At 36.2% G+C, this 20,044-nt stretch overlaps 1 protein-coding gene across 4 annotated transcripts in view; it reads left to right on the top strand.

Annotated features, from left to right (window-relative positions):
• Nucleotides 1–20,044, top strand: part of LOC140154802 (low-density lipoprotein receptor-related protein-like) — a 134,813-nt gene that overhangs the window by 57,425 nt on the left and 57,344 nt on the right. For all 4 annotated transcript variants that reach the window (XM_072177384.1, XM_072177382.1, XM_072177383.1 and 1 more), the window contains exons 5-9: nucleotides 94–228; nucleotides 12,458–12,595; nucleotides 13,787–13,918; nucleotides 16,005–16,133; nucleotides 17,327–17,392. In XM_072177384.1, the coding sequence (XP_072033485.1) occupies nucleotides 94–228; nucleotides 12,458–12,595; nucleotides 13,787–13,918; nucleotides 16,005–16,133; nucleotides 17,327–17,392 (600 nt within the window). The remainder of the gene's footprint in view (nucleotides 1–93; nucleotides 229–12,457; nucleotides 12,596–13,786; nucleotides 13,919–16,004; nucleotides 16,134–17,326; nucleotides 17,393–20,044) is intronic.

Raw genomic sequence — 20,044 nt, 5'->3', positions numbered from 1 at the left:
GGTGTCGACTTTTTTAAAAAGCTGAAGTTGTGGAACATACATCATCTTACTCTATATATCCCAAATAAACCGCTTGTATGTGATTTGTTATAGGCTCACCTGACATGACGTGTCCACCACATAATCATAAATGCGATAATGGTTTTTGCATCCCGGTCCATTGGTTATGTGACAGTGAAGATGACTGTGGCGATGGAAGTGATGAAGATCCGATCTATCCCAGCTGTGGTAAGTTGAAGATTAAAAAAAAATGAAGTAAAAAAATAATCTTAACCTTAATTTCCTTGCACATGTTCCTTCAGGCTTAGTGGCTATGCATATTTGGGCTGTTCCATTTCAAATCCACACTACCCCGGTGAAAGATTTTGGAATTATCTTCCACAGGGGGAGTATGGATTTCAAATGCAACGCACATGTTAGGCAGCTCCGTTTGAACTTCATACACCCTCTAAGAAAGATTTAACCTAAAACTGAAAGATTTAACCTAAAACTGACAGATTTAACCTAAAACTGAAAGATTTAACCTAAAACTGAAAGATTTAACCTAAAACTGAAAGATTTAGCCTAAAACTGAAAGATTTAGCCTAAAACTGAAAGATTTAACCTAAAACTGAAAGATTTAACCTAAAACTTCCACAGAGGTAGGGTGAGTTTCAAATAGAGTTGATTAATGTGCTAAGTCCATTTCAAATTCATACTCCCTCTGTGGAAGATATTTTCCACAGGGGGAGTGTGGTTTAAATGGATTAGCCCATTATGAGCCCCACCCAGGAAGAGGGTAATATTTCCAAATAAATTGCTTGCTCCACTTCTCATTGAGCCAAAAGTGAAGCAAACTTTAAAGAATTTTTGTAGAATTCTGGCCCTCAGAACCTTCAACTAATATTTTTTTAATGTATACAAGAATGTGTTGAAAAGGGATACCTACTGCTAGTAATGGGCATTTCCATTTAAAATCTACTCTACCCCTGTGGAAGATTTTGGAAGTATCTTCCACAGGAGGAGTATGAATTTCAATTTCAATTTCTTACACACTCTGAGATCCCGGGTCTGAGATAAGATTGAACCTGAATCTTCCACTGAGGGAGGGCAAGTTTCAAATGAAGCTGCTAATGTGTTTATGATGCTGTTTGAAATTCATACTCCTCCGCTCCTGTGGAAGATATTTCCAAAATCTTCCACAGGGGTAGTGTGGATTTTAAATGGAACAGCCTAATGCCAATTTTTCATTACAAAAAAACCCCCAAAGACATGTTAATTCCCTGGGTTAATTCATTAATATCTTTCGGACAAGAACCTTCAAATGAATTTTATGTGGCCTTACAGAATTGTGAAATTTCAGAATTATTTTCCTGTGTGTCATTTTCGAAACTCTCCCTTTTGTTGTTCAAATGGCTATGTTAATGAGGGGGAAGTTGCGATGTGTTGAATGGGGTATCAAATAAGCAGAACAATTTTTGGGGTCTGTAAGAAATCACTTTTGTTTGAAGGGTTTTAAATGTACTTATTAGGCTGTCTCTCTAGCTCGCTATTTTTCTGTCTTGCTCTCTTTTGCTCCTTTTCAATGCATCTCAGTCAGGCCCGTACGCAGGGGGGTGCGACCACACAAAATATCAGAATTTGCGATTGTAGCGAGCCAAAAAAAATCAGGTTTGTTACGCTTTTTGGTCAAAAAAGGTCAACATTTGGGGAAGAAAGTCCACTTTTCACAAAATCGCCCCCCCTTGGAAAAAAAAAGTCCACTTTCTCAAAATCAGCACCCCCCAAAAAAAATCCTTCATACAGGCCTGATCTCAGTCTATCTATTCAGTGGCGTGTCAGGGGGGAGAGACTTTGGGTGCTGAAGCCCCCCGCACTTTGATAAAAATCATGTAAAATCAGCCGGTTTTGGCAATTTTAGCCATTAAGCCCCAAGATAACTCTGAGCCCCCTGAGGAATATATCCTGGACACGCCAGTGCTATTACCGGTACATTTATTAAATGTGTCACTCTTTCTTGCTTTCTTGTTTCAACTCTCTTTTGAAATTTATTTATTTGGTTTTTTTTATTTGTCTTGGAGAGAAAAGATGCACAAAATGGAAAGGGAAGGGGGTTCAGTTCAGATTACCCCAGAAGTTACTGGTCCAGAAAAATATGCAATAAGACATTTTTTGGGTATTTGTAAAAATGACATTCTTATTAACAAAGAATCAAATTTGTACTTCTGTTACTGTCACCATTAAACTTGTTTCTGATTTTGTCAGAGTTGGCCATATAACTTCAACTGTATTCAAGGTGCTTGACTAGATGGACAGCCTCATCCCCCCCCCTTTTTACGGGCCCCTTTGCTCCACCAGGCAAGGTTTTTCAGTAAACTATGGATTTTCTCATAATCCCAGTGAAATTTTAGGCCTGGAATATGTTTCATTTAGGCTATGAACAGTCAAGATTAATAGGTAAATTTTCATGTGAAATTTTTCTGGACACGTGACCAATGCGTATCAATGTGAGTGTAACCTTGAGCCTGATCCCTGACCCCCGGCGGTGACTTCGCTATTCAAGTCTTAGTTATTTTGAATTGGAATAGTATTTTAGGCCGCAGTTTTGATAGAAATTTGTGCATTGCAAAATTATTGAAAATCATGCAATCTTAATTTCTTCACAATATCATCAAAACGTAATTTCAAAAATATTTACCTACGGAATCTCTTGTTATAACATTATTAACTTCCGATAAGTAGCTTATTTTGCATCCAAGGAGAAATTCTTCCTATTCAAATACATTGGAAGACCACCCGCTGTGCTCGGGGTACATTCCATAATGCTAATATGTCTGCGCCCATGGGTGTCACGTGTCCAGAAAATTTTCCGTGAAAATTTTCCTATTAATCTTGACTGATGAATAACTCAAATAGTAATTTGGTTGTTACAACCCCGGAACTTGTCTATTGTTCTATAGGATACATATTTTTTCCTTCTAAAATCCTAATTGTTGGAGCAATTTAACAAAAACTCGGAATAAGTATGTTTGGGCAATGGGACTCAATGTGAGGTAGAACCACAGAATTAGAGAAGGAGAACCGGGACTCCCTATACCGCCATCGCACAATCGCTACCGTCAGCTATGGGGAGAAAATTGGGGTATTCGGGTCCTTGCCGACGGTGCTTGCGGAGACGAACGAAAACAATTCTGGTCTCATCTGAAGCGACTTCGTACTTGCGTACTGGTCGCATCAAGTGCGTCTCTCAAATGCGTCCATCGTCCATGTCGCACTTGCATGACAACGAATGCCTCGGGCGCATTCCGAGGGAAACCGAATACCCCCAATTTTTGCTCCATGCCTGTATCAAGATGGCGGTCGAGTCCTGGTTCTCTGGTTTTAATTCTGTGGGTAGAACACACAATGTGTTACAATAGGACCACAATTTGGTCAGGCACCTTTAATATTGTACCTACATAATACTGCAATATCGTATCTTTTAATCTTTATTAGATTTAAGTGTAAAGGTATAATCCCAATGATTTGTTAAGTATTTGGTTGACAACAGAATATTTCAATTTTTACCCTTTTTTTACCATACATTCAAGGTTTGCTAAATGGTTTGTATTACATCCAAATTAGAATTATACAGTAATAACTCAGAGTGAATCGCACCTAACATCATAGTTTATCAAACTGTTCAACTTAAATTAATTGTGTGAAACATCTCTTTATTCTTAATTAATTAGTAAATCTTAACTAATATAACTCCCACCTATATTGTGATCATAATATTTATGTGTCTTATAGTATACATTGATCTTATTGGGCTATTCCATTTAAAATCCACACTACATGTACCCCTGTGGAAGATTTTAAAAATATCTTCCACTGGGGAGTATGAATTTCAAGTAGAATGTACACAATGGGCAGCTCCATTTGATACTCACCTCCCTCTGTGGAAGATTCAGGTTGAATCTTTCTCAGAGGGTGTATGAAATTCAAATGTAGCTGCTTAATGTGCTCATTCCATTTGAAATTCATACTCCCTCTGTGGAAGATATTTCCAAAATCTTCCACAGGGGTAGTGTGGATTTTAAATGGAATAGCCCATTATGAGTATACATCATTCAAGTCAACAATAAAATAATAGGTTATTCCAGTTGAAATCCTTACACCCCTATGAAAGACATGACCTTAATATTCCACACATGGAGTGTGAATTTCAAATGGGTTTACCTGAATGGGTGACTCCATTTGAAATGCACACTCCCTATGTGGAAGATTAAGGTCAAGTCTATCATAAAGGGTGTATGGATTTCAACTGGAATACCTTGATGACATAGTGGTAATGTAATACAGTAGTACAGTTAGAATAGACGAATCCAACGAGCCAAGTGATGGTCAGAATTCTATTGTTTATGTGTAACACAGATGATGAAATCCAGTTTAAAATCCTGCCAAGGACACATCATTTCGTATTTTAGGTGGGATATAATATACCCAACAGGGACCCAGCTATGGCTGCCATTGAGGTGTAGGAATGCATGAAATTGGATTTATCTATAGGTTATTTTATAAACACAAATATATATATAATTGTCATATGACCAGATAGGCACTGATATTACAGCATCTATACGCTGGTGAAGTGATGTAATAATCGGATTAATTACCATAGCAATAGGTGAAAACAATTTTTTAATATACCGTGCTGCACTGGTATGTTCACACAGTACCTCTGCATTGAACCATATCATGATGATCACTCGCACCTGTAAGATTAGTATCTTTGAAAAGACAGGTATTGTATTCAATCTATGATTGCAGACATACACAGGTGATAAGTGCAACCTGCTTGTAGTGCAGCACGATATATTCAAAATTGTTTTCACCTATTGCTATGGTAGTTAATCCGATTTATTACATCACTTCGCCAGTGTATAGCCCATTTGGTTTTCTCGAGACAGTATCCCCATGTGATACACATGCGATAAAAAATGGTGCATATTTATCGTGCGGTGTGGTAAGAAGCAACTGTACCCCTGCAGATATACCGCTTTTCATTTGGACATGCGCAATTCTTCTGGATAGAGCATGGTACAATCCAGTCCAGTTCAGTTCAGTATTGATGTCACCATTACACAACTTATACATATTATTAGGGCGGGCGAGTTAGCGCAGCGGTAGTTCCCTCGCTTTGCACCACTGAGGTCACGGGTTCAAGCCCCGGCATGACCCATGGACTCATGTGCACTTGGTTTATCCCGATTCCATGCTCGCTCTCGCAGGTTTTCTCCAGGATCTCCGGTTTCCTCCTGTATTGCTAAAATCGGTGATAGTTGTTTGGTTATCAAAAAACTTCCTTCACCCAATGGAATTTGGGGAGCTGCACAGATAATTGGTAGATGTTACAATCTAAATGCGGATAGGTGTGCGCCGTTCGGCAGCAACTTAGTTGATGCGATCTGATTGTGATGATTCACCATTGCAGCGAAATTACAGCGCTTTGAGTCCTCTAAGATCTGGAGAAACACGCTTTATAAATCCAAAATTTATTTATTTATGTAAAACAAACTTTTTCTACTGCTTGTAAGTTCTCAAGGTATAATTAACATCAAAAAAGAAATAAAAACCCTAACATGTATCAACTTTGAAAGCTTTAAGTTATTTAGTTACCATGAAATCATCATATCTTTTTCCATATATAATTTACCGTTACTAACTTGGTTTGAAAGTCAATAATGCATCTTCTAAGAAAATAACATTAACATTTACAAATGATTTTAATTTTTCCTAAACTTTGTAGGTCTAATTTGATTTAAAGCCATATTGTACATTTCCATGAAAATAGATTTGTATTACTTTCCCACAAAATGTTAGTTTTTATCATCAAATGTGTCGCCTTTTAATTTTGAGCCCAACAACTGAGGTAAAACAAGGAAAATTGCAATTTAATTCCAGCACCGGTGTCACTCTATCGATTGTGCTCAGTCGGTCCTTTTGATGTGTTATGACCATTCCGTATGCCATTTACACACAGTGTTATTAACATGTCACAAATATAACCCCTAAAGACATGATTTTTGTGTACAATACAATTATGTAAAATGAGAATATTTTGAAAAACTTAGGGGTGTCCTCCCTAGCAAATGTTGCAATATGGCTTATTTGAAATAAATAACATTTAAACCAGGTATTCACATTAACAATAATATGCATTTTCTTCAAGATTCTGAGTTTGTTCTTAATGGAACATACAAAACTAAATCAAGGGCATAGCCAGACATAGGTTAAGGGAAAAAGTTCACCTGTAGTAAAAGAAAAATATGATAAAATTATGGGGAAAAAAGTTACGGCAACCGAGCCTGTTTTTGATCAAATTTCAATGACCAGGGATGCATATCACTAATACTTACAACACATCGTCAGTCCTGAACACATTTTAAATCCAAACTTCTACATAGGATTTATATAAAGTCTGCACAAAAAGTAACACAGCTGTTATAAATACACCTATAGCTTCAGCAGTAATAATTGTTTCCATGATATTTCTACATAGAAAGAAGGATGATTTATTTACACATATTTTGATACCCCATTTGTCAAATGTTGTTCAATATTAACAACACAGCAGTGTTTTTAAAGAGAAATACCCGAATTTAAAAGTTGCAGCTATTTGTATTGATTTGAAGTCAGTGCAAAGAAAATGGAGGGTTTTACGTGCCACAATGCTTGCGTAATAACCATTGATTGCTGTAAACGGCAACTTTTAATTTAAGGTATATTTCTTCAAAGGCACTACTGTGTGATTAATATTGAACGACATTTGACAAATGGGGCATCAAAATGCGCATAAATAAATCATCCTTCTTTCTATGCAGAAATATTGTGCAAACAATTATTAGTTCTGAAGTTATAGGCATATTTATAACAGCTGCGTTACTTTTTGTGCAGACTTTATGTTAGAGCTACTAGGTTTGGACATTACGATGGGTTCAAGGGCTTATGATGTGTTGTCCATAAATGATAGTAAAATGCATCCCATGATACTTTTTAAAAATATAAAACCAAACTTTCATTCCTTGAAACCAGTCTGGCTTTGCCCCAGCAAATGATCTACTCTCGCTGAAATCCGTCCAACCCACTGTGGAAGACATGACCTTAATCAGAGATTAAGGTCATACCTTCCATAGTGTTTATGGATTTCAACCGGAATAGCCCATTATTTTCTTTTGACTGACATTATGTTGAGGGATCTCTCATTCTTGGTTACCATGTTTCTTTCTGTCTCTTTATTATTTGCACGACCGCTTTTCTTTCTCACCCTCTTCATCACCACCATTATTGCACGGTTCCATCATCGTTATCATCACGGCAATCGTCCATTTCTTCACCAATTCCTGGTATCCTGGTAGACTTATTGCTGAGTAAGTTTCTGTAAAAAATTTACCCAAATTCAAGGAAATTGTGTAACTATGATATTTCCTGATGGATTATATTTGCAACAAATCAGAATTTGAGAACCTCTTGTAGTAACTTTAAAATAGTGACCATCTTTGCTAATTCTGTTTCCTTACGCAAATTTTGCATCAGTATTTCTTAATTCTAAAGCTCTTTCCTGATCCTGATGTTTAGAGCAGATAAAATGCTCTTCTTCAGGAACAAACAGCAAAATATGTATCAAACAGCAAAACAATGAGCAAGTTCAAACTGGGTTGTTGGGTTTTTTTTTGGGGGGGTGGTCTGTTTTGTGGGCTTAGGAATTGGTAATTTTTATCCATTAAGGTAGCTGTGTACTCTCAGATACGCATGTAGTAAAAGTGCCATAACTTTGTAATTATTCACGCAAGTCATATAAAAGTATACATTTTATAAAGGCAAGACATCAATGAATCTCAATATAAGTACAGTTTTGGTGTAAAAACAACAATTATGAAGAAAATCACAAAAAAGTGAATTTTTGGCAATTTTTGTTCGGTACTTCATAACAAAAAAACACTTTTTCCAAAAATTTTTGTTTTGCTTTTTTCTTAATCTTGAGGCACCATTCCAAAAACGTTTTTTTTTAGTTTTTTGATATTGGCCTTATTTTGTGAGATATTGACCATATAAGGCATCAAAATGAACCTTTTAAAATTCACAAACGCCTATTTGCACAAAATGATGCCTAAAATCGTAAATAGATAAAAATATAAAAAAATGAGAAAACCGTTTCTTAAAGCGATCATGCTTTTTATGATGAGCATAATTGCTTATCAATAGATGCCGTATTTATTGAGTTATCGTGTACCTAAATCGTCATTTTACCGAGAAAATGAACATTGAAATAAAGGCTGTTGAAGTTTAAAGTGGTCACATTTTGCACTTTGATCGAAGATTGCAGGAGAATGCGGCAGTTCTCGTTTTTCTACCTTACATTACGTGAACATCGGGTAAATCCACAGCCCCTTGAGAAGTTTGGCTGAAATCTATTCGTATATTGATGTTTAAATCGGGGGAAAGAACTTGAAAAAATTCACATTTTATCAGCTAAAACGGAGCCATTTGACCGCTAGGTTTTTGTGAAATCAGCGCTCCTGTGGTGTTTCCATAAGATGTGCCACGCATCCAGATAAGCGTCGCGCGTATCGTAGCGTGTTTGTGCGTTACCAAATTAAATTGCGATGACACGCAACGCGATGCGTTGTTCTTGCGCGTGTACCCTGCTGGTACAACAAAGATTTTCTTTCCTTTTAAATTTCAAACAGGAGTGGAATAGTCAAATAAAATCCTTAAAATATTTGCAGTTGGAGTTTACAAATCTGGATTTTCATTCCTTGTATTTATAAAAAACATAACAAAGTACAAACATATCAAAAAAACTCAATTTCGCGAAAGAAACAAGAGTACACAGCCGCGTTAAATTTTACCTACCGTATTTCCTCTAATAAATGCCCCCGGGGCGTTGCATTTTCCAAATGGGGGGCGTTTATTAGAGGTCATTTTTAGCACAACAATTCCTGTTAAAATCATTAGGTAAGCTTAAGAGTCACGCTAAAATGACGAACTATGAACTAGAAACACTGACTTTTGGTTTACTTCTGGGTTTCCGATGCAGATTTTCACAAATTATTGCTGCTATTATCGACCATGTGAGCAACTTGGTAAGCTTACATGTACTACACAAGATATCATGGAAATATCTGCATTTTTGAAACATCTTGGTTGAAAAAAGTGGTGGGGGTGTTTATTGGGGGGTGACTATTCAAGGAAATACAGTATTTCTGTGCCTACATTTGTTATTCCTTATTATTTGGTTTAGTTTGTCTGCCTATATGCATAGTGATTTTCATCACATGTTCCAGTGCATATTTGTACATGTATCCCTGTTCATTCCTGTTTGTTTTGCAGGTTAACACTTCTGAGGGCCAGAGAATTGGTAATTTTTGGCTATCGAACTTGACCTACTTCTGTGCCTACATTTGTTGTTTATTGTCCCCCTCTGCATAACGTTGTGTGTTTTACTTGTTTGTTACCCCACATCAAGTTGGTGTACATCTCATTTTAGTTGTTGGCATATCATTTATTATCCTTGCTGTTTTTTGTGTCTTCGTCCATTGGATTCATCATTAGCTACATTTTTTTACATAAATGCTGTCTTCAGTAGATAGCAATAATAAATTAAATAATTTCTGTCTTCAGTAGATATAATAATATATATAACTGCCGTTTTCAATAGATAGTAAATAATAAATTACATAATTGCTGTTTTCAGTAGATAGCAATAGTAAGTTCAGAGTTACATAATTACTGTCTTTAGTACATAACAATAATAAATTACATAAAACGTTCCAAGTGAGCGAAAAATAGTGTAGTGTTGAAGTTAAACTCTTAAATCATTTTATCTACCACCACTACGTATGAATATCCACTCGTATATGTAATTGTTGTTTTCAGTAGGTAGTAATATGAAATTAAATAATTATTGTCATCAGTAGACGGTAATAATAAATTACATAATTATTGTCTTCAGTAGACGGTTACGATCATAATAAATTAAATAATTATTGTATCCTGATAGTTATAATGAATTTCATAATCCCTTCTTCAGAAACAATAAATTACATAATTGCTGTTTTCGGTAGATAGCAATAATTAATTACGTAATTATTTTCTTCAGTAGATAGTAATAATGAATTTCATAAAACTGTCTTCAGTAGATAGTAATAAGAAATTACATAATTGTTGTCTTCAGTAGATAGTAATAATGAATTACATAATTATTGTCTTCAGTAGATAGTAATAAGAAATTGCATAATTGTTGTTTTCAGTAGATAGCAATAATAAATTACATAATTATTTTCTTCAGTAGATAGCAATAATAAATTTTATATAACTGTCTTCAGTAGATACTAAAAATAAATGAAACAATTACTGTCTTCAGTAGATTGCAATAATAAACTACATAATAATTGTCTTTATAAATAGATAACAATAATAATAAATTACACAATTACTGTCTTCAGTAGATAGTAATGAAAAGTTATATAATTCCTGTCTTCAGTAGATGTAGCAATAAATTACATCATACTGTCCTAAATAAATTTGGGACTCGCTACCAAAGACAAACCTTGTATGTACGCTAGCATGAATATGATACATTCGTATCATCCCTGTTCTGTCAAACTTCGTAAATCCAAAAAACAAAATTTTGCCGGAGGAAGAAAAAACTGTTATGAGGTTTTGACAGAATGGAAAGGTTTTGTAATGAAGGAATTTTGTAGCTTTTTGATTGTCTTATGGAATTTAATACAATTCCATCATCTGTATAATTGCCATAGGATCTTAAATAATGCAAAAAGTCATTTCGAAAAAATGGTCACGTACAAGAAAGGACAGTGTCAAAAACCGTTATTTAAGTGTTGTCTTTTGTTTAGTGATATTTTGATGTGTTTTTACATGATCATTGTATGACATAGATGAGTTGGGGGTGTTCATTTCAGTTTTATTTCTGTGTTTATTTGTTTCTTGTTTTAATGACTATTACTAAATTTTCGTTGTGCATTTATATCTATGTTTTATGTTTTGCAGCATTTTGTATTGCTTTGGATGTATAGTGCTATATAAAAATAAAGTGTTATTATTATTATTATTATTGTTATCATTATCATTATCATTATTATAGACCACTGTTTGATATGCCTCAGCTAAAAATGAAATTATTTACCAATCTGAGGCCATCAGAAGTTTATGATATCATATTAATATTCTTTGGTCCTCTTTAGCAACAATATACTCGATGCTCTGTGTGCTAGCCATAGGCTTCGCCATAAAAAGTCATTAGGCAGAGGCACCCTATTTAATGTTAGCTTTGGACATTTAATTATCTTATTGATTTTTCACCGGGTAAGTCAAGCCGGGTGAAAAATAAATAAAATAATTAAAAATCCAAAGCTAACACTGAATAGGGCGCCACAACCTAATGTCCAAGTTTTGAGATATTCTCACAAAATATCAAGAGCTATCCCAAAAACCACTGAACCAATGCTAGGCTTGTTGGTACTCATTTTTATGCATTTTTCATGCTGATTCCAAATATTGTCATGAAAACGTACATTATTCCATCATCGGTTAATTATTCAAATAGCACATTAGTTATGATTGTTATGATTAATTATTTATCTGGGAAAAATAGTTACACAATTTTCTGAAATGGTAATTATGATATTTTAACTAAGGCTGTTCAATTCATACACCCTGTATGGAAGACATGATCTTGATCTCCCGCAGGGGGGGGGGCGGGGTGGAGTGGATTGCAAATGGAGTCATCCCTTCAGATAGATAATTCTGTTTGAAATTCACACTCCCTGTGTGGAAGCTTAAGGTCATGTATTCCATAGGGGGTGTATGGGTTTTAATTGGAATAGCCTCATTTTGGTAGTGTACTAAATTGCCTTATGTTGTCACGTAATGGAAATAAGCTTTTCGGGCCTTTTTGTACTTTTAAGCCCATTTTTGACAATTTATGTCCAAGTTTGCCGGCCCTCAATGCCTTTTTTGCCCGCCATTGAAAAAGTCCTGGCTACTGCTATGCTACTGCCTGGTTCTGGTACCATCTACTCTACAAAATCATGCTTTTGTTGAAAACAGCTGCTTTTGGCACTTATGTGTGTAAAATATACTTCTTTATAGTCTTTATCACAAAAGCGATTCCTTTTTTTAATATGAAGATGGGTGGAAGTCTCACAACTCCATACTAAACAATATAAGAAAAGTAATTATATCTTTAGTAAAATAGAGAATAATTATTACTCTTAACATAAAACATAAAACCCAAGAACAAAAACACAGTACATTTTACAATAAAAACAATATATTTTACAATAAAAACAATATATTTTACAATAAAAACAATATATTTTACAATAAAAACAATACATCTGGTGATTCTAATATGATCATTTAATATTAATAACATTAATAATATTAACAACATAATTTTCAATTTGTTTAGCTGATGTGAGTTGCATGCCAGGCTATTTTCGGTGCATGGATAACAGACCTGGGTACTCGGCTTGTATCCCCATATCCTTAACATGTGATGGTGTAGCACACTGTGAAGATGCTGAAGATGAGAAACTACCAGAATGTGGTAAGAAGTCATCATAATTAATGCTCTGCGTGCTATCCATGTGCTTCATCGGAAAAAGTTCTAAGTTTTGAAATATTTTCTCAAAATATCAAGAGCTATCTTAAGAACTACTCAACCAATACTAGGCTTGTTTGTACTCATTTTAATGCAATTTTCATGCTGATTCCAAATATGGTCACGAAAATTTACTTTTCTGAAATTTTTGAATTAAAAAAAAAATTTGAAACATGTTTTCTGCAGTCGACACCCGCGTGAAGAGAGTTAAAAGAGTATTTTGTGATTCTAGCATCCTTTTTTCATGGTATGTTTGAGTAAATATCCACAAAAAAAGTTTGTTCACAAAATTTCAGTTGATTCCACTTTTTGAGTTTGTATGCCATTGCTCCATAGGCTACTGTGCTGTAATTTTGTTCTGTTAAGGGCTCGGATAGCGACATTTGCACAGTATTTTTGTGGGACCTAAGAGCACATCAGGCACACCAAATTGCATTCTGAATATGAGGAATATCCTTCTGATATCAAAGAATTTTGATTTTTTTTTTTTAATTCGCAATATTTTATGACAAATTACTAAAAAATGATATTTTTGACATTTAACAGCCCTCAAAGTTAACTTTCTAAATCTAAAGATATGTACTTGAAGTGAATATAGCTGGAATGAAAAGCTGAACATATGAAAAAAATGACTTTACATATAACATTTTTCCCAAAAACACCCAAAAGTGATTTGGGGAAAAATGTATATCTTTTTTTGAAGATATACATTTTTCCCCAAAAGACTTTAAAAAATTGGGTGTTTTTGGGAAAAATGTATAATTTCAATATGAAATGTCAAAATTTTCATATGATGCACCAAAATCATGAATTAAGGATATGTTTGAGATTTCCTATATTAAGGGGAGTAATTTGAGACCAGTTTCGATGAAATCTGACTATTTTTACATTTGACAGTCAGAGCAGATTTGAGTTGGGAAGGCAGCTCAGGGCTTAGTATAAAAGACCTATCACCCATAATTATTATGTTTGGTTGCAACTATTTGAGAAGGAAGAATAAATGATTTGGAACATATTTTTCAAGAAGTTCAGAAATGTATAATGGTGCAGTATTGTTCATAGATTTCTTATATGTCTCTAATATTATCAAGCAATTATGTACCTCAGAAAAATATATGTTTTATAAACCTTTTACAGGAACACCTGCGCCTTGTGAGAGTGGGTATTTTCAATGCGATAATCTACTGTGTGTACCTGCCGCATGGCAATGTGATTACGACAACGACTGTGGTGATGACTCTGATGAAGGCGCCCGAGCTGGCTGCAATGGTCAGTAATGTAACAGTGTAGCACAGTAAGGCCTAAAAAAATGTTTGCTTGGCGTAACCCGACCGACCCAAAAATTAGGCCCGACCCTAGACTTTTTTTCTTATAATAATGCAAAAAAATGTAACAAAAATTGAAATTTAAGAAATTTTTTTTTTTAAAGTTCCAAATTAAAAAAAAATGCAATTTACAGCTTAAAAATTACCGACTGACCTACCCTAATTTTTTTTATGTTACGCCAATCAAACAATTTTTTTTATGCCTAAGGCCAGTATCAGTGGTCGCACCAGAATCTTTTGGAGGAGGGCATTGGGGACAAAATAAAATTTTTGGGGGTGGGACAAAATTGTCCCAAGAATTGGATATTTTGAGTTTCTACTCAGGGCATCTTGGTGGAGGGATGGGGGGCTTGGGGTGGTAAGAGTTCTGATGGGGGAATTTTCTCCCATGCCAGGGCCAGTATATAGCCTAACATTGTTGTGTTTATGTAGCAACAAATGCTGCAATCTTAATAATAAATTAAATGGGACTGTGGCCCATCAGGTGTGGCTCGGGGGGGTCTGTATAACCTATACAGAACTCATATCCCTGGTTCAACAGGAAGCGCCCCCTGCATAAGGCTTGAGATGGAACAGCCAAATCCTGGCAAAAACAACCAATACTATGGAGTGATTTAACACAAGTGACATCATACCGACCAACCGAGAGAACGACCGACTGAAACACTCAGGTGTCACGAAAGTCATGATTGTAATCTCTCACACCGAGAGTCTGAATTTCGAGTGGGGTTACCTGAATGGGCGACTCCCTTTGAAATCTACACCCCTTTGTCGGAGAAGTTAAGGGCACATCTTAAGGAGAGCGTGGCGCAATGGTTAGGGTACTTGCCTTTAGTGCATGAGGTCCCGGGTTCGATTCCCGGCGGTGGTGATTTGCTGGGATATTGACTTGGAAAAAAAGTCTGAAATTAATTGGCAACTTCTGTAGATTAAATTCAGACTTCCGTTCTCCCCATGGTTCATTCAGAATTGGGTAAATGAATCATGAAAGTACTCCGCCCTTCGGAGGGGACGTTAAGCCGTCGGTCCCGTGTACAGAGAGCCATACCTGTACATGTATCTCGCAGCCAGTTTCGAAAAGAGTAGGGTGTTAACCCCTGACTGTTCCCAACCCGTCCCGGTGTTCAAATGGACCCCAATGGAAATAAGCTTCAATAGAGGCTTTCTTGGGTTATCCAGGGTTGTCAAAACCCAAACAAATCAAATCAAATCTTTTATATAGGGCGTATGGATTTTAACTGTAATAGCTTAATCTAAATTATACAGGCCTCTGAAATTGTAATGAATCCCTCATTCAACATCTTGCCGTGTGTTTATACTGAGCACCTCGCATTACCGCGAATTCACCTTCACCCCCATTTCAATCCGCTCGCATTCACCAGGTCGTTTCTACTGGGCTGCAAATGCAGGGTAACATTTTACTATACTCATGTATTTAGTGGGGAAAGCGGAAGTACAGAAAACATTTTTCATGACATTCAAGGTCAGATTTTAATGCTTATGCTGTATTGTAGTATGCTAACTTCCTTTGTCACCCACCAAATCTTCACTTGATCTGTTTCTACTGAGAATCAGGCCCGTACGCAGGGGGGGTGCGAGGGGTGCGACCGCAGCTCCCCAAATTTGCAAAAGTATACAAAAAGTCCCAAAATGTCAGAATTTGCGAGTGTAGCGAGCAAAAAAATCAGGTTTTTTACGCTTTTTTGGTCAAAAAAGGTCCAAATTTGGGGAAGAAAGTCCACTTTTCACAAAATCGCCCCCCCCTTGGAAAAAAGTCCTCTTTTTCAAAATCAGCACCCCCCCAAAAAAATTCCTGCGTACGGGCCTGCTGAGAATGTTACCTTGAATTCACCACTACCACCTCAAAAGGTGGTTGATGGATTCACTCGCATCACCCTGCATTCACCTTCACCCGATCTGTTTCTACTGGAGCCGTTACCTCGCATCACCCTAAATGCACTCAAATTCACCTGCAACCGCTTGCTCAGTGGAAACACGCTAATAGATATAAATTTCTGTTTCTATTCCAGTTAACAGACCATGCACAAATGCCGAGTTTACATGTAGCAATGGACACTGTATAAGAATAGAACTTCAGTGCAATGGGAATAATGATTGCCGAGACAATAGTGACGAACTGTTACCGGCATGTATTACAGGTTTGTATGAGACTTCTGTTTTAAATCAGAGATTGAGGACAGTTTTTTTGAAATTCAAATGCAAAACATAGTTGATTTTGCATTTGTATACTGCTCCAAGAAAGTACAAGAAAGTATCCTTACACTTGGAAAAATAATCACAATTTCAAAACTGATCCATATTGGAGTGAATTTGTTGTTTTAATATAGATACACTATCTAATCCGGCATATTATGACACCCCATTGAATCCAATGTGACTTCAAGAAGCAAAGTTACAAGCATTTTGATTAGGCGAAGGTCCCGTTTTAAAAGTGACAAAGTGGCCTATTCAAAACTCCATGGACTAGACATCTGGTTTGAGAGTGGTAAATGGTGAATTTGTGCGTGCCTTTAATTTAAAACAAAAGGAACAAAAGAAAACTGAAACAAAAGAGCTGACAAATAAAATGGAAGATATGAAAAGTACAGAGATGTAAAAACTGAAATAAATACAGCTTCATTGAAGAAACTGCGGTGTCTCTTTGTTGCACTTGTTGGAATCTTTTTGAACCTTTATAGGCCAGTTTGTCGCTTTTAAAACTGGACCTTCGTCTATTCAATTGCTTGTAGCTTTATTTCTTGAGGTCACATTGGATTCCATGTGGTTTCATAATGTGCAGGATGAAGTTATGAATCTATTACAAAAACAAATTCATTCCAGTATGGTTCAGTTTTGAAATTGTGATTATTTTTCCAAGTGTAAGGATACTTTTTTGGCGCAGTATATAATATTACATTACTCCATTAAAGGTCACCATGCTGTAATTTTGTTTAAGTGGGGGGAGGGATGAGGCTTTGGATTAGGAAATTTTATAAAAAAATCTTAAAAACCCTTACAACATCCTTCACCCAATGTAATTTGGGGAGCTGCACAGATAATTGGTGGATGTTACAATCTAAGTGCGGATAGTTCTGCGCCAGGTTCGGCTGCAACTGGCCTAGATGATGTGATCTGATTGTGATGATTCACCATGGCAGCGAAATTACAGCGCTTTGAATCCTTCAAGATCTTGCTGGAAAAAGGCGCTATATAAATCTGAAATTTATTTTTTATTTATTTAAGATTATTATGAACAAATTATTTAAATTGCGTAAATATTTCAAAATTTTGAATAAATTAAGTGTATTGATGTGACTTGAACTTCCTAATTTGTGTTGTTTCTTTGTTTCAGAGCCACCAAGGTGTACAGGTGGAACCATCTTGTGTCAGGATCAGTGTGTGTTACCACAAGACTGCAGTAAGTTGTCTGTTGGGGGGTGAGGGGCACCCAAGTATAATAATGTACACCAGTATGGTCATTGTAAAAATTCTTTCGAGGGGTCAAACATTTCAGGTTCAGTGACGGTCAGCTGTCTGAGGGGACAAAGACAAAAATATTCCTGGTGGGCAGTAAGTTGTCTGTTGGGGGTGAGGGCACCCAAGTATAATAATGTACACCAGTGTGGTCATTGTAAAAATTCTTTCAAGGGGTCAAACATTTCAGGTTCAGTGACGGACAGCTGTCTGAGGGGACAAAGACAAAAATATTCCTGGTGGGCAGTAAGTTGTCTGTTGGGGGTGAGGGGCACTCAAGTATAATAATGTACACCAGTGTGGTCATTGTAAAAATTCTTTCGAGGGGTCAAACATTTCAGGTTCAGTGACGGTCAGCTGTCTGAGGGTACAAAGACAAAAATATTCCTGGTGGGCAGTAAGTTGTCTGTTGGGGGGTGAGGGGCACTCAAGTATAATAATGTACACCAGTGTGGTCATTGTAAAAATTCTTTCGAGGGGTCAAACATTTCAGGTTCAGTGACGGACAGCTGTCTGAGGGTACAAAGACAAAAATATTCCTGGTGGGCAGTAAGTTGTCTGTTGGGGGGTGAGGGGCACCCAAGTATAATAATGTACACCAGTGTGGTCATTGTAAAAATTCTTTCGAGGGGTCAAACATTTCAGGTTCAGTGACGGACAGCTGTCTGAGGGTGCAAAGACAAAAGTATTCCTGGTGGGCATCAGGTTGTTTTTTGCCATGTGTTATAGTGATGATCATGCACAAAGTGGCAACTTTTTTAAATTGCACACTAAGGTGAATTTTGCATTTAACGGGCCACTTTTCAATTTTACACTAGCTTTACCCCCCCCCCATTTCTCTATAAATGATTGGGCTAGACTCCTGTTTGAAATGCTGCTGCATGGGGATCGCTACATCTCCTCCACAGCGAGTCTGCTACCGTCCTGGCAAAAGCTGGTACCCATTTGTGTACCTGGGTTGGGAGAGACAATATGGGTGAAGAGCCTTTTTTCTAAATGCACAACAAGTTGATGCAGTGGTGATTCAAACCCACAACCTCAAGTTAACTCGTGATTATGAGTTGAAGTCTTAGACCGTGGTTATGTGCATGTTTTTAACAAGTATAGATGGTCGGACCATGGTACGGGTAGCGTGTGACCGCAAGCGACGATAGTCATACCATCTTTTTAGTGCCCAAGTTAATATGGTCGGACTAAAGTTAGTACAAACAACCAACCATGTAACCTGCACAATGCGTCATCCGATCATGCAGTTCAGCGTGAATAGTCAGATGACGCAATCATGTACACCCATATAGTCCCTATAGTCTGTATACCTTTCTCGAGTCAGTAATTTAGATAGTAATGTTTTTTAATGTATCTTTAAATGTAATGATGAGAATTATATAAAAGTATACATTTTCAGAAAGGAAATGATGCAAGGAAACAATCCAACTAGCATAAGAGATTCCTTCAAAAATGAACATCTTTTGAGAAAATCTCAAAATTTGATTTCACTTTACTGACTCGAGGAAGATATATGGATTATAATATCTGACCCGGCAGCACAAATGAGCCGTAAATTCCCTAAATTGTATTCTGAGTTACGGTATGGTGTAAAATGTGTACGAAGGTCGTATTGATTGGTAACTTAAGCTGGCCCGACATCTGTCTTATTTTGATAGTCAAAAACTAATCAATAATCCTATTGTTGAAGTGGATAATAAGCTTCTACCTTAGATGGCTATAGAACTTTTAATAGCTCTGGTCTTTGTTTGCTTTTGCTAAATCCTGTTCAAGTGGTGGGTTACCAGGCATTGTATTTTATGCATAACCAACAATTAACAATGAGAGAACTTTCTTAAACCTCGTTGACTTGGGGATGATTTGAAATGACCGCCAATTATGACTGTTTGATATTTATTGCCAGCAGTGTGGAAAAAGAGACACATGTAAAAACGTAAAAAGCTACAATTTTGTTGAAGGAGCAAAGTTTAACAAACCATAACCCCGCTTCTGGATATCGCTTGAAGTCAAATGATATACCATTTTTAAGTTTATGATGTTTATTTTTTAAACACGAAATAAAACAAAATTGACCGGGGGAGGAATTTACGGCTCATTCGCCGTGAACGGTCACATATTGTCAATTACCGTATTCGTCTGAATATAGTCCCACGTTCGAGTATAGTCCCACTCCCCATTTTTAGAAAAATTCCAGAAATTGTAAAAAAAAAAAAATCTCATTATTGCATTTTGAAATCATTAATAGTTTATGACATGAATACAAATTATCATTTTTCATATTAAAAATACAAACAATCATGCACATTTTTTTAGATCAACCATGAATGATGGACCGATGGGCTGCTCTAATGCTAGGATCTCGTTATTGCATTTTGAAATCATTAATGACATGAATACAAATTATCAATTTTCATATTAAAAACACAAACAAATCATGCAAATTTTTTAGGTCAACCATGAATGATCCTAGCATTTAGGTCTAGGTCCGGGACACTCCAAAACCGAAAAAATATTTTTTTTTTTTAATTCGAGTATAATCCCACCCCCACCTAAAAAACGGGTGGGACTATACTCGGACGAATACGGTATA

Source organism: Amphiura filiformis, chromosome 6, assembly GCF_039555335.1.
Source record: "Amphiura filiformis chromosome 6, Afil_fr2py, whole genome shotgun sequence".
NCBI classification, from domain to species: Eukaryota; Metazoa; Echinodermata; class Ophiuroidea; order Amphilepidida; family Amphiuridae; genus Amphiura; species Amphiura filiformis.
This window is presented reverse-complemented; position numbering and strand designations above follow the sequence as displayed.